We start from the raw sequence: 14560 nt of genomic DNA on the forward strand, positions 1-14560 counted from the left end.
CGTCGATTTTGTTATCGACACTGTAATCGATTTTATGATAGATTATTTATCGATTTTGTTATCGATATTTTTATCGATTTTGTTATCGATTTTATTACCGATATTTTTATAGATTTTGTTGTCGGTATTTTAATCGATTTTGTAATCGATATTTTTACCGGTTTTGTCATCGATATTTTTATTGATTTTGTTTACGATTTAGCTATCGATATTATTATTGCTTTCGTTATCGATATTTTCATCGAATTTGTTATCGATATTGTTATTGGTTTTGCTATCGATATTTTCGGAACTTACCGATATAATGATCGATACTTTTATCGATTTTGTTATCGATATTTTTTATCGATTTTGTTATCGATTGTGTAATCGATTTTGCTATCGATTTTGTCATCGATACTTTTATCGGTTTTGTTACCGATATTTTTATCGATTTTGCTATCGATATTGTTATAGATTTTTTTATAGGTTTTATATTCGATATTTTTATTGATGTTGCTATCGATATTGGTATCGATATTTTTATGGATTTTGTTATGGATTTTGTTATCGACTTTACAATCGATTTTGTTATCGACTTTGTTATCGATTTTGTAATCGATATTTTGATAGATTTTGTAATCGATTTTGTAATCAGTATTGTTATCGATTTTGCTATCGATTTTGCTTTCCATTTTTTTTCGATTTTGATATCAATATTTTCATCGATTTCTTTATCGATGTTTTTATCGATTTTGCTACCGATATTATTATCGCTTTTGTTATCGATATTTTTTGCTTAGTGTGTGCTTTTGTTTTTTTACTTGGATATGCTCTTAACCATACCACGTATTCTACGTTTAAATTTAGCGGCTGTATCTCCGATACAGCCTGCAGGCCAAGACGAAGGCGCTGGACTGTTCCTTTTTTTTGCTTACTGTGTTGTACATTTTCTTCCATACAAGTAATTTCGGAAAAAACCAAAAATTAACGACAAGTTCTGGCTATGTCAAGCTGGCACTTTATTACACAAAAATTGAATGGGTGATTAAGCTACACATCTAAAATATTCCTAACAAATCTAATTAAGAATAAGAAGCTCGATTTTTTTTACCAAAGTTTGTTGAATTTATTTCTTAAATATTACACAAAGTTTGTAACTTGGATTTATACGGTTTTTGTTAAAAAATTAACTGTATTTTAATAAAAAAATATCTAAAATGAATTAACCAAAAGAAAAGTAATTAAAACTTGTCAGTATGTGATGCGCTTATAATTATGAAACGAGGTGTACAAACATTCATATGTACATATGCATGAAAGCACATAATATAATTTAGTACATTAGTTCAGTTTGTTTTTAATCTTTTCCGTTTTTTGTTCAATTCTTTCTCGTGCTTACTTGCTGTCTGCTTTTCGATTTCTAGCTTTTATTGTTGTTTTTTAAATTATTTTTTATTTTAAGTAACTCACGTTTTGCTAAGGCGATTAATTTCATGAAATTAATGTCGAAATACTCACACATACTATATGTATGAATTTATTTATATATTATTTATATATTTTTTGTTGTACATACGCATATACACAAATATATCTACGTTACGTCTTTTGTTTTCGCGTTAAATTTTATTTCTCCATGGCCCAGTATTTCTTTGTTGTCGTATATATGTAGATACATACATACATACATACATATGATTACTGTTTTAACTGCCTGTTTTGGGCTTCTTTATTGAGTTCTTACCGGCATTTATACATATGGATAAACATGTACTTTTGCATGCCAAAACTTGCAAATTGTACAGTTTTCAAAGAATTTTGCCACATGTCTCTAAAACGTTTAATATTTTACATACCACTCAGGCGAGTTGGAAACGTGTTGAATGCACACATTCACGCATTTCATTCAGAAAAGTTACTAAGAAGTTAAACCGATAATATAAATAATATGTATGTTCATTAGGGTGCATTTTTTTTGGGAACAAAAAACCGAAGGAACTTTCTCTCGAAGAAAGTCTTAGGAACTTTCTGACAGCGAACGAAACGGGAACAGATCTTCTCTGACGTATTTGCGAAGAATAGAAGCGAGAACAACGTTTTTCACATAGCGTTCTTTAGTTCGAAATGTTTGAATATTAAAATTAATCAGAAAAGAACTGAAAGATAACTATGCATATTAAGTCAACGAAAGACTTAAGACACGAACTTTTCTTGTACAGAAACTTTGTTCCATAAATGGACAATTTGGAGGTTGAAATGAGCCAGATCACCTAGGGCTTAGAATTAACAATCGTAGTTCTCACTGAAACTATTTTTCATTCTAATACGCAGACGCCCCTCTCCTTTTTAACGTAAAGTTCTCAAAACTTTTGTTCTCGTTTTGTTCTCTAGCAAAAATATCCCCAGAGTTTTGTTCTTATTTGATCCTTGTTGAAATTGTGCTCGATACTTTCGTTCTCATTTTGTTCTGATTGGAAATTTTCCCGAAAGTTTGTTCTTCTTGATCACGTTTCCGAAAGCTTCGTTCGCAGTTTTTTCTTACGGAAACGTTCTCGAATCTTTTGTTCTCGTTCAAACTGCTGTCAAAACTTGTTTGCCCATTTAGTTCTTTGGTGTGAACGTTCTTGACATTACAGTTGGTTCTAGTGTAGAATTAAACCAAAACTGCAAGACGTTTTCGGTCCCTGGCATTTTGTAATGCCTAATTTTGTAATTAAAATTTTTGTCATTTAAATCCATAGTGGAAATACGGTATAAGAGAAATAAAAGACAAACGTGTTTGTTAAATATCGCTTAATTAAGCTTTAGAAATAGTTTATATGATTATGCCAAACCTACTCTTAAGTATGTATTGTATGCACGCCATATTGTAAATTTACATAAATACATACATATATATCTATATTTAGTAATACACATTAATTTATTATTTTTTAATATTTATGTGAATTTCTTCGAATAAATAAAATATCAAATTTGATAAAGATTAAAAGCAAATCGTTGACGCACAATTGTACTCACTTTTATTCTTCCTCCTTCTTTTACAATCAATCAAATTATAGCGAAGCAGCAGTATCCAGTTTTCCTTATTGCACAGAATCTAGCTTAAATTTCTCCACATCAGCAACAGCATACAGCGAGGATGATGCAGAATATGCTACCGGAAGACGTAATAAAACTTCGAGGGTAAATATTTTCCTTACTTTTTTTTCGTAAAAAAAAAAACAACAACATTTAGCAACCCAAGCGATGAGCACAAACGAAATATTCGCACTAATCAGAATTCTATAATACTAATAAGTATCAAGCCGGAATGATGTACATATACGTACTCTATTCACGTATTAGCGTAACGTTAGGCTCATTGCTCGCTTGGTTGTTCTAAAACAAAAAAATGAAAGAAAATAGAGAAACAAAATAAACCTTTGGTGAGGGAGCTCAGAGCTAACAGCGCAGTCAGGGCGTGGCGCACTAGAAGAAGACAGGAAGTAAATAGTGAAGAAAACTGGAAGTTGTTAAGAGGAAATGGCATTTAGTTTGACACCACCTCTGCACCCAGTGGATCAGCAGCGGCCGCGCGCATACTCGTACAAAATAATGTTCTTCTGCATCATCGCACAGAATCGCTAAACAGTTACCGAATAGTATTGCAAAAATACATACATATGTACATACATATTTACATACATATATGAAATTGATTTAAAATAAAAATAAAAAAAACAAATGAATGAATGCACTGTGAACACGACCGCTTTTGAATCCAAACTTTGAATGCCAAACTGTGGTGCCCAAATACATACATACACACATACATACATACATATATTAATGAACACAAATATAGATAAGCATTTATAAGCTAAGATTAATAAGTTAGCTTAACTAGTTTTATGCATTTTTATGTACTTCCATACGCACATACATACATACATGCATCATTTATTCATATTTTTGCCAATGGTTTTGAATAAAAGTTTACATTTGCTCCCTGACCCCCCCGCCCCCTTAAGCAACGCAAATTCCATACATGTACGCAAGCGCATATACGAGTACATATACACATACATACACATACATACATAACTACAGATATAATATTTAGGCATAAGCAGTTATGTATATCAAAGCAATAAATGCATAAAATGGTAACAATAAGCAATTTTTTTTTTTGGAATTGTGAAATAATGTTACAACCTGTTGCGCCATGGCCAGGGTCATGGCGATAATAAAGCAATGATAACGCACTATCCCTTCTTCTTCTTCTTCTTCTTCTTCTTTTGAATTGTTGTTTTATTTGATTTTTTAATATTTACATATGCCTCAATCACAATATCAAATGTAATCAAAAATTTGTTTTTCTTTATTTTCCCTCCCAACAGCAAGATCCTTTGTCGCATCGCATCATTGAGAAGCGTAGACGCGATCGCATGAACTCCTGTCTGGCTGATCTCTCACGTCTCATTCCGCCGCAGTATCAACGTAAGGGGCGTGGTCGCATAGAGAAGACCGAGATTATCGAAATGGCCATCCGGCACCTAAAGCATTTGCAAAACGAGTGCATACAGAAGGAGAATGAGTATCGCATGGGCTACACCGACTGCATGAAGGAGGCCGCCAAGTTTCTATACGAAAGCCACATGGAGGAGTTTTGCTATCGCTTGGTGGCGCGCCTGCAAGAGCATTGCGTGGAGCTAATGAAAAGTGAGTAACTTTGCACATACACACATACATACATACAAACACGCGAATGCCCTTTTTGTATCTAACAGATGACTGCTACAAGTCGCGCAACTGTCATATACCCGACAACGTGAGCGCCTCAAGCGGCAGTCCACATCAAGCGTATCATACGGCGCCGCCGCTGTGCCAATTGCGTGACATGCTAGGCAACTCTGACATCGAGCAGAGCAACGATCACAACGATGTAAAGGACTTGAGTTTCCGCAATCATTTGAATCAATTGCAACGTAATGTCGCTGTCGCAGCGGCAGCTGCCGCGGTCGCCAACAGCACAAGCACTAGCGTTGTACATGAGCACAATGGCAACGGCAGCCAGAATAATGCGCCCAGCAACTGTACCACGCTATCGACGGGCGCGTCATTGAGTAATGCCACCAGCACGACGGCGGCAATACCTAACGGCGGCAGCGCGGTAGTGGTGGTAGGTGGCGCGCCAGCGGATAGTTCACCGCAACGTCCGCATCAGGCACCGGTTATAACCTCTACCGGGCCGGCGACTTTAAATCACCATAACGAGTCGAGTAATCACGATTATGAGTCATCGTCGCGTGAACCGCTACTGCACACCGAAACGTCGAATATGCATTCCCCACCGCCGCGCGACTCCCTGCTGAATCATCACGCTCATCTGAGCCATCATCACAACACTACGGATAGCTTGCTGTCAGCGCGTATGCGCAACTTTTCCGAATCGTCACATGATATTGAACATAACAACAATTACAAGTACAAAAATCACATAAAAGAGCGCTTCAATCATGAGCTGCATGACGAGGAGACATCCAGCGAACATTGTCCGGCGCCACCGCTGTTGCAGAGCGAACATTCGCATACGCACTCGCTTTCGGAGCACTCGAAGGACGGCACCGAACCGGAAATAGCCCCCATCATGGCGAAGAAGCGCAAGTTAGCCGAAGCGGCGGCGGCGGCAGCGACAGTCGGCGGTGGCGTCAATAGCAACAGCGCTATGGACGACTGTGATACACGCCCTTTGCCGTCTGTGCGCACGCCAACCACCACAAGCACCAACGTCGGCGCCAGTTTGATGTGCGGACGCGATGAGAAACCATTCAGTTTCGCCGATATCAAAACTGAATTGAGTGCACCCGCAACAGGACTGATAGGCGCCAAATCACACTTGAGTACAGCTAGCAGCAGTACGCACGTGTCGCCTAATCTGCATGCGGCGCGCTCTTTTGCCGTGCCCATTTTTGCGCTGCATGGCCAAGGTACCTACTATGTGCCGCTCAACGTTGACTACAACGTGCTAGTGCCATTCCTCAATGGCGCCGATCTGCTCGAGAAAAACTATGCGGCAATGCCGGTGGTGCATCCCATAAATATCAACGTCAACTTTATGCCTGCTACAACGTCTTCATCGTTCCTTGCCGCCGCTGCAACAGCGGCTGCTATGGCGGCGGGTAAACAACAATTGCCGCCTATAAACGGCACTGTCTCCTCAACAGCAGCAGCAGCGGCGGCGGCGGCAGCTACTGCGGTGGCTGCGACCAAAGCCAAATTGGAGAGTATCAGTAATGGCTGGTAAATACGATACACGCACGCAAGTACGCACGCAATAAATAATTAAAACAACATGAACAACAACAGCAAAAGCAACAGCAACAAACGTACGCGATTGTAGGAAGGAATGCGGTGCAGCATCTGCTTGCCAGGCGGCTGGCTGGCTGGTTGGCTGGCTGGCTGGCTGGTCTTGAGTCGACTAAGGACGCAGGACGCATTCCACAATCACTACAACTTATGTACGACTACAACTACTACAAGGAACAGCACTACCTCAGACATCTGTGAAATAAGATGAAACAATGAAAGTGACTTTACACCGAGCGTAAGTTAGAGCAGCTAAAAACCAGCCAGTGAGTGAGTGTTCAGCAGCGGTCGAAGTCAAGCAACCGATCGCAGCGTGGTGCGTCTGTCTACGCCTGAATGGCATACAGGGTGCACTAAATAGCATGGGAAATGTACAATGTGGGATATGGTTTATAGTGAGGACTTACGTGGGCGCAAGAAAAACTTGTATAAAACCCCCAACAATAGCAACAGCTACAATAATTGTGAAACATTTCTATTGAATTTGAATTAGAAGAAACAACAAATAGAACAAATAAAAGGAAAGCAAAAAAATTTGAATATTTCACCAAGGTTTCGTCTTTTTTAAGAATAAAGTAGAAACTAAAAACAACCACATACATATGTACATAATAAATAATATAAAAAATATTTAAATAATTCACTATTTGCAATGTTTTAACTTTGCAATTACATATATTTTTGCTGTGCTCTCTGTGACTGAGACAGCAATGCGACAACGAGTGTGCAATTTACAGAAAGTTTTGCAGAGCTATATGAACATACATATGTGTGCAGTATATAGTATGTATGTATGTAGGAAATACATATGTATGTAAGTAAGTGTTTATGTTTCTGTATAGCGAAGCCATGTTTGAAAAATTGTAGCATCCAAATATGTATATATGTATGTCTGTATTTGCTGTGCGCATGAAGAGCAACTTAAATCAAAAATGCTACTAGTCAAAAGCTGCATAGAATTAAAACGAAAATAAAAGTAGAAAATAAAAAATGTATAAAAAAATATATAATCGCCATTAATGAAATAGTTGAGGAGGCGCAACCACTCATGGCAGACGCATAAATGTGTTTTTATGTTAGTATACATTCATACATATGTATATATGGATAGTAATAAGTACTATTTGAAAGTCCTAATTACGTAAGCTTAGATGTGTACGTACATATGTAATACTAAAGATATGCCTACATATATTATGTACACTAAATGTAAATTGAAGAAATTTAAGTGAAATTGTAAAAATTTATTTAATGTAAGATTACCACTATGGATTCATTGAATTTATTTGCCAAATGGAAGTGGATACGTAAAAAGTGAACTATTTTCATAGTACTTGTCTGTTAGGGAATACAAACATACAGTATGTACATATGTAGTATGTTGATTTAAAGTGAATACTTTATATAGATAAATGATGTAATTTAGGCGTTAAAGAGTGCAGATGTTTTAAATTGAATAAAAAAACGCTTTTCAAAAAAGAACACTAGCAAGACAAAATGAGAACAGTACATTAATGTAAAAAAAAACTATCTACCATTTCTTAAGTTTGTTTTTTTTTGTTCACGGACCACAAATAAAAATGAAAATTGCCCGTTTTGTAGTTTTGCTATTTTCCACTCAACAATGATAATGCATACGGGTCAATTCATGTCAAAGCGACCAATGTTTGGTATCGACCATTTTTGATTCATTGGAATTGCGGGCAGCGCTTTTCCTTTATTACGTAATGAAATTCTACGAAAGAAAAAAGATTATTTTTTTTTCGAAATTTCTTAATAAAGGTGACATTTAGGGCTTTATAACAAAAGATATCAAAAAATTCGTCAAATAAAAAAATATAGCATTTTAAAAATGTAAAAATTTGTTTTATATAACACCTCTAACTAATCTTAAAAGATTTTGAAATTTCAAGCTGTTTTTTTAAGATATGAATTTTGAATTTTGAAAAAAAATTTGTAAACTGAAAATAGAGTTATCTCAACCATGTTTAAATTTAGTTTTCAGTTAGAGTTTGCAAAAAGAGAAAATTCTAGTTCTTATAATAATATAAATTAGAGATACTGTTTATAAAAAATTTAACCAAAAATTAATATGTATGAGTTTTCACTTTTTCGGTTTTTTAAATTTTAAAATCCTCTATTTTTATATCTTAAATATGTTGATTTTTATCACCTTTAAAACGAGACGAGAAGCACTTTTGTAATTATTTTAGATTTTGAGATATTAAAAAAATTAGCTTGCAAAATCCGCGCAATTGTGAAATTCTGAACTTTCGAAGAGATTTTATATATGTTTTTTCTTCGGCAGAACTTTATTAAATGATAAATGAAAGACTCTGACCAAAATGCATCCAAATCAACAATGGCCGATTTGACATGGATTATGCCGGATTACCACTGGTAATTAAATGACGAAAATTTTAATGACAAATTTGTGCAATAAAAATACTCGTGTCATTAGGTTAAAAAATAGTGATTAAGTTTTACCTTGTTTATACCGCCACTCAAAGCGCTTTGCCTCAGTTCACAGTGATTCAAAACGGATCCAAAACACCGAGTTTCTTTGAAATTTAGAAGTGTATTTGCTTTCAAATCGGTGACGCGTAAGTCAAGACGTATTCGGAAGTATTACAAATGAAAAAAACCGAAGCAGCTGTTCGTTGACATAGCTCGGGATTTTTTCGGTCGTTCGGGACTTTTTCAGATCATTTTGGGCCTATTTCTGAGCAACCCCGGGACCCTTTTGGGATCACTTCGGGCCTATTTCACGATTTTTCGGGCATATTTGAGAACTTTTCGGCACTAGTTCGGGACATTGACGTTTTCTTATTATTTCTCACATCCCACTATGACCCATTTTTTATGGTTAAAAATCAATAATAAATATGATATTTTTTTTATTGATTGGCAATTGATTTCCCAAATTTTTGCAAAAACAAAAATCTTAACTCTTTTTTATTGAAAAAGGCTGAAATAATTTTTTCTGAATATTGTTTTTTCTTTAATAACAATGTCAGTTATAAAAACTATTTATACAGAGGCTATTTTTGAAAATATTGGCAAATAATAAGTAAGTTGAAAAGCTGGAAATTGTGAATTCCCTAATTTGTCTGCTGAAAAGTTGAGACCTTTGCGGCCTTTGCAGCAACAAAGTTGCTTACAGACTTTTGTTTGCTCTCTTTATTGAGTTCTCCCCGGTAAATGGCAAATAGTCCACTACTGACAGCATCAATAATACCTATAACAAAGCAATTTTCTCAGAAATCGCAGCATAGAATTGACGAAATAAACTCAAAGCTCTTCATTTTATATGTTTTTGATAGTCTAAATGCGGTCATCATTTAAAAAATTTTTTCAACAATAATTTTTAAGAAAAAAAAATTAAAGCTTAGGTCAGAAGTATGTATTTTTCTTTCAAAATTTTTCATAAAAATGCAATCATAGAGTATTAAAGTACTTCCTTTTTACATTATTTTTTATACTTTTCTTAACGTTTTATAGCAGGCTTCATTAACGCTATAAAGATACAGGTCAAATTCGTTTTTTGTTAATGTGGTTCTTGCGCTGGTATAAACAAGGCACGTTTTTTTTTGACATTTCAATGACTCGTGGAAATTCGGCATTTTTAAACATTTGATGTTTTATTGTCTGAAATGCATAAATTTCGAAATTATTTCATGTCATGGAGTTCAGGGAAGTTGATATACATACATACTTACATACTTATGTACATAAAGGCAAGCAGTTAAATGTTAATGATTATAATGTTGATGAAAAAATTGCAAAGTCCTAAAAGCACACGTTCTTGAGTGTTTTAAATATGAAGTTTTTATTATTGTTGTTAAAGATGAGATAAAAGCTAGCTAAAAAAAAAAAAATCGTAAAAAAAGGAACGTATATAAATAAGTAGGTATGTAACTAATTGTGCGAAATACGAGTGAAAGAATATTATTCCCACCAAATTTACAAATTTAATAAATAAGACTAAGCCGAATTCTACACGCGTCTGGTTTGCAAAAAAAAAAAAACTTACAAGCAAATTACTACACTCTTTTTGTGGTTATTGGCGTGTATTGCGTAAAACTAAAAAATAAATAAAATAAATAGAGGCTATTTCTGAATTCAACACAGTTCGCTTTTTCGTTAAATCAATGGCAATAATGCCAACACCAAGACATATTGAACACGCAGCGTAGCAGTGAAGCAACTGATTGGATTTTTTTTTTTGTAAATTATTTGGGCTCTAACATGTCAAATATTTTTTAATTTCTTTTTACAAAAAAAAAAAAAATAAATTGCCAAAATGTACGTAGAGAATATTTTTTGAGCACAAAAAAAAACAATAAAAGTAAATGTGGTTTTTGCTCCAATGCCTATTACCTGTTTCATATGGCTTGGTAACACCGAATTCGTACACTTACTACCGTTTAGCATATCGAGTTTAATCGCCAAAAATATGTAGCGGCTTTTTTTTAATTTTTATGTTTTTTTTTTTGATTTAGAAATGCATCTACGTAGATGCTCTAGGAATATTTCTGCTTCATGCTGTTCGATAAGTTTCGTGCTAAACATGCGTAGCAATTCGGGTATAATCTCGCAGATTTCATGAAAATCGGTCTTTTATGGATTCAGAAATAGCTGCGAATAGTTAAGAAGCGTGGCAACTTGGAAGAACTTTTTTTGAAATATTCTGCTATTTACATATGAATCAGTTTAGGGTCAAGTTTTAGTTGTGTACGAACTTCGAAAGAGAAAAATGTATTTCTTTTCTTTATTTCATTCAATCATTTTAACCAGTGACAAAAAAAAAAACTATTTTGCTGAATTTCAAAAACTTAAAAACCAAGGCTTAAAATGTTCGTAGAAGACAATTGTTAGAGTCCTCGTCGTTCGCATGATGTTCTCTGTATGCATCAAGGGTGCCTTTGTATTTTTCTAACTCTTTTGGAAATTGTACAATCTTAACTATTAAAAACTGAGTTTTATTGTTTCAGTCATATGATAACATTTAAATAAAGCCAACAAATTTTTTTGCGATAGTAAACGGCTTGCCAAATAAAAAGTAAAGTATTTAAATAAAAAAAAAAAACAACGAGTATGCAGATTTATTGCATCTTATATGCGTAGATTAAATTGCAAATTTTAACTGGCTAAGAATTCGGATTGATGTAAATTTTTTTTTTGAAGGTTCTACGCACTTCCTTCAATTTAAAGCATGTTATTGTAACTAGTTTTTTTATTCACTTGTTAAAAGCTAATCGACTGATACCAAATTTACTTAAATAGTAATATTGGCTTGGTTTAGTTGTTTTTGTCTCATTCAATTAATAAAAGTCAACTTTTTACTGTAATTTTATATCAAAAAAATTCTAGCCGGAAATAAACTTTTTTCGAAACTTTTATTTTAAGTCATAACTGGTCGGGTGCCTGATATTGAGCGATTCTCGTTCATTAAAAGCTTTTGCATTAACAACTAGCAAGTAATTATTTAGTAAATTAATTTTGTGAGTGAAAAGCAAGAATATTCTTTACAACATTTTTTTAGTAAACTATCCACTTCTCTTTTTCACAGCCACAAAACGTTGTGAAAAAGCGCTTTCATTTCACAGCGAAAACTTTTCGACAAATATTATTTTTTTCATAAAGGGGTTAAGGTGCACAATTTATTTCCATTTGTCCGGTAACTTTTGTTCGAAGTACTGAACTTTTTAGCAACATCGAAAAAAGCAAAAAAAAAAACTTGGCAGCATTACGAACACTTTTTGGCGGTGCATTTCTAAATTGATAAATTTGTAAAAAGGTTAATTCATAAGTTCATGTTCTAATTTTAAACGCTTGCTAGTCAAAGAAAAAACTCTTTGAGTTCTTATTATTTATAAGTATTATGTACGTGTGTACATATCTGTGCCCGGCAATTTAAAAAAGCTTAAGTGACTTTAGAAGGTTTGACTTTGAATAAAATACATAAAAATTTTGAAAAATTTTGTATTTTTATAAGGCCTCTATCAAGATGGCATCTTGAATTACATCCAGCAGTCGTTAAAATATTATTTTGGAACCGGATGAAATATCGCTTTAAAGGGAAAATGGCCTATCTCGACTTAGGTTATGTACATATATTGTTGTCTTGAGTAAGTTAAAATCTACCGCATCTTTTTCTCAATTCTATCGCATATAAAAAAAAATAATGTTTGCACCTGGCCTCCTACTAAATATGTAAACAACAGAACATTTCAAAAGAGTGCATAAGAAAAGCTGAAATTGTCAACGCTTCCTTGCTTAAAAAAAAACGCGAAATTTTTTGACTTGGTAGCCTAATGATATGTATAATATATTCACATATTATGTATGTTTTAGGCATACTTGTTTGAATGAAGGTACTTTAAAGCTGTAAAAGTAAAAGGGTACATATGTACATACATACATACATATGTAAGTGCATATGTAGTTAGGTGTATGTATAATGTTATTTCTTTTAACCGTTCATATTTGTATACAAATGTATTACAAATAGATTTACTATCACTTTATTGTAATGTTAACTATTTACATGTATGGATTTATGTATATACATATATATGTAAGTATATAAATATATTATTTTACATGTAGCTAAATACTTAAAATTTAAATGTATGTAATTATTATTCAAATGAAAGTATAGAAATAACAAATTTATTAAAATAAAAGTTTATATGAATGTTAAAACTGTGAAAAATTCTTGTTATGCATTTAAATGAAATGCGGCTACATTTGTTGGTAAATAAAGGACATATTGTTGCTGTAAAGGTCGTTCTGCTTTCTACTCCTTATTTGGCGCTTCGGATGAGACCAAAAAACTCCGCCCATTGGCCCTCTTTGGAGCGAAGTTCCAACAGTTGCGCAGTGGGAAAAACAATCATTCTAGCGCGAAGAAAATCTAATTTTTATTTTGCTAAAATTTTGATGGGAGTGTGCTGTTAAATCCTCATACTTTACGATTAGATTTTGATTTTTATTAATTGCTCCGAAAATATAAACTTATCGCTCATGTTATCGATATTTGTATCAATAAATGTATCGATTTTAGAATCGTTATATTTATCGATAGGAATACCGAAATTTGTATGTGTTTTTATCGATAGAAGAATCGATGTTCTTATTGATATATATATATCGATAGTGTTACTGATAAATGTACTTATCGATATTGAAATCAATGTATTTATTGATATTGTTATTGAAACACGAGATGAAAAGTTTGATGTCAGTGGCATATATTTTCTCCAAATAGAATAAATAATATAGTTAAATTTTTACATAGGCGACTGTAAAAAGATACTGAAAGTTACCATTAGTATTGGGTGCTATAACAGAGTCCATCGTGGCCCGATTTTTCTTGAAATTAACGAAAATGCGATCACTAAAACCGTAACGAAAACACCTTGAAAACGAGTTTTGGGATTGTGGGCTGACGGCTGTTCACACCGACTGTTGGTGTTTTCGTTGACATTTCTTAAATCCTTTGTTTACAGTTTTGCGGCACAAATACAAAACAAAAATACTTTTCCTTCAATTTCTTTTCATTAACAACCTTTTACTTCCATGCTTATTTTATTTTGGTCTGCCAATTAACAATAAATCCGAAATAGCGTATTAAAGATGATAAAATATGACTTCCACTTCGATAAATAATCGAAAAAAACTAGTGAAGACACCGATTGGAACGAGTGGAACGTGAGTTTTCAAGTAGTTTTCAGCGAAAACTGGTTTTCGTTTGACAGATTTTACATGGACGAAAACACAAGTTTTAGGTCGAAAACCAGTTTTACCAGTCGGTCAGAACATGGTATTAGGCATTTCCATCAATTATAGTTTAGAAATAAAAGAGACTGATGCTGACGAACGCAGCCTGGATAATAAATAATAGTAATGATCTTTTGAAAATAGAAAACCGCGCACGAAACGGTTTTCTCGAGCGGTGACTTACACATATTTGGTTGAGGTACAATTGCTACTAAAGATTTAAATTAAATCCGTCATTGGTTCTTAATTGCCAACAAATTATAAGCCTCTTGTGAATCGTTTTAAGCAATTGAAAAATTGTTAGTAGTGATATAGTTATAGAGTGTATGTACTAGGGCTGATGATACCCGGGTACCCGGGTACCCGATTACCCGGGTATTACCCGGGGCTTTTATTACCCGGGTAGTCGGGTATTACCCGATTTGCCCGGGTACCCGGGTAA

At 33.9% G+C, this 14560-nt stretch overlaps 1 protein-coding gene across 3 annotated transcripts in view; it reads left to right on the forward strand.

The window, feature by feature from the left end:
* The window catches only part of LOC118737798 (transcription factor cwo), a 56562-nt gene extending 48760 nt beyond the window's left edge, over positions 1-7802 (forward strand). For all 3 annotated transcript variants that reach the window (XM_036468562.1, XM_036468563.1, XM_036468561.1), the window contains exons 2-4: positions 3045-3168; positions 4365-4686; positions 4755-7802. In XM_036468562.1, the coding sequence (XP_036324455.1) occupies positions 3045-3168; positions 4365-4686; positions 4755-6271 (1963 nt within the window). In that variant the 3' untranslated portion in view covers positions 6272-7802. The remainder of the gene's footprint in view (positions 1-3044; positions 3169-4364; positions 4687-4754) is intronic.
* Positions 7803-14560: the final 6758 nt, after the last annotated feature.

The sequence above is a fragment of the Rhagoletis pomonella genome, unplaced genomic scaffold, assembly GCF_013731165.1.
Source record: "Rhagoletis pomonella isolate Grant_MI unplaced genomic scaffold, Rhpom_1.0 Rhpom_scaffold_00004, whole genome shotgun sequence".
Taxonomy (NCBI): Eukaryota; Metazoa; Arthropoda; class Insecta; order Diptera; family Tephritidae; genus Rhagoletis; species Rhagoletis pomonella.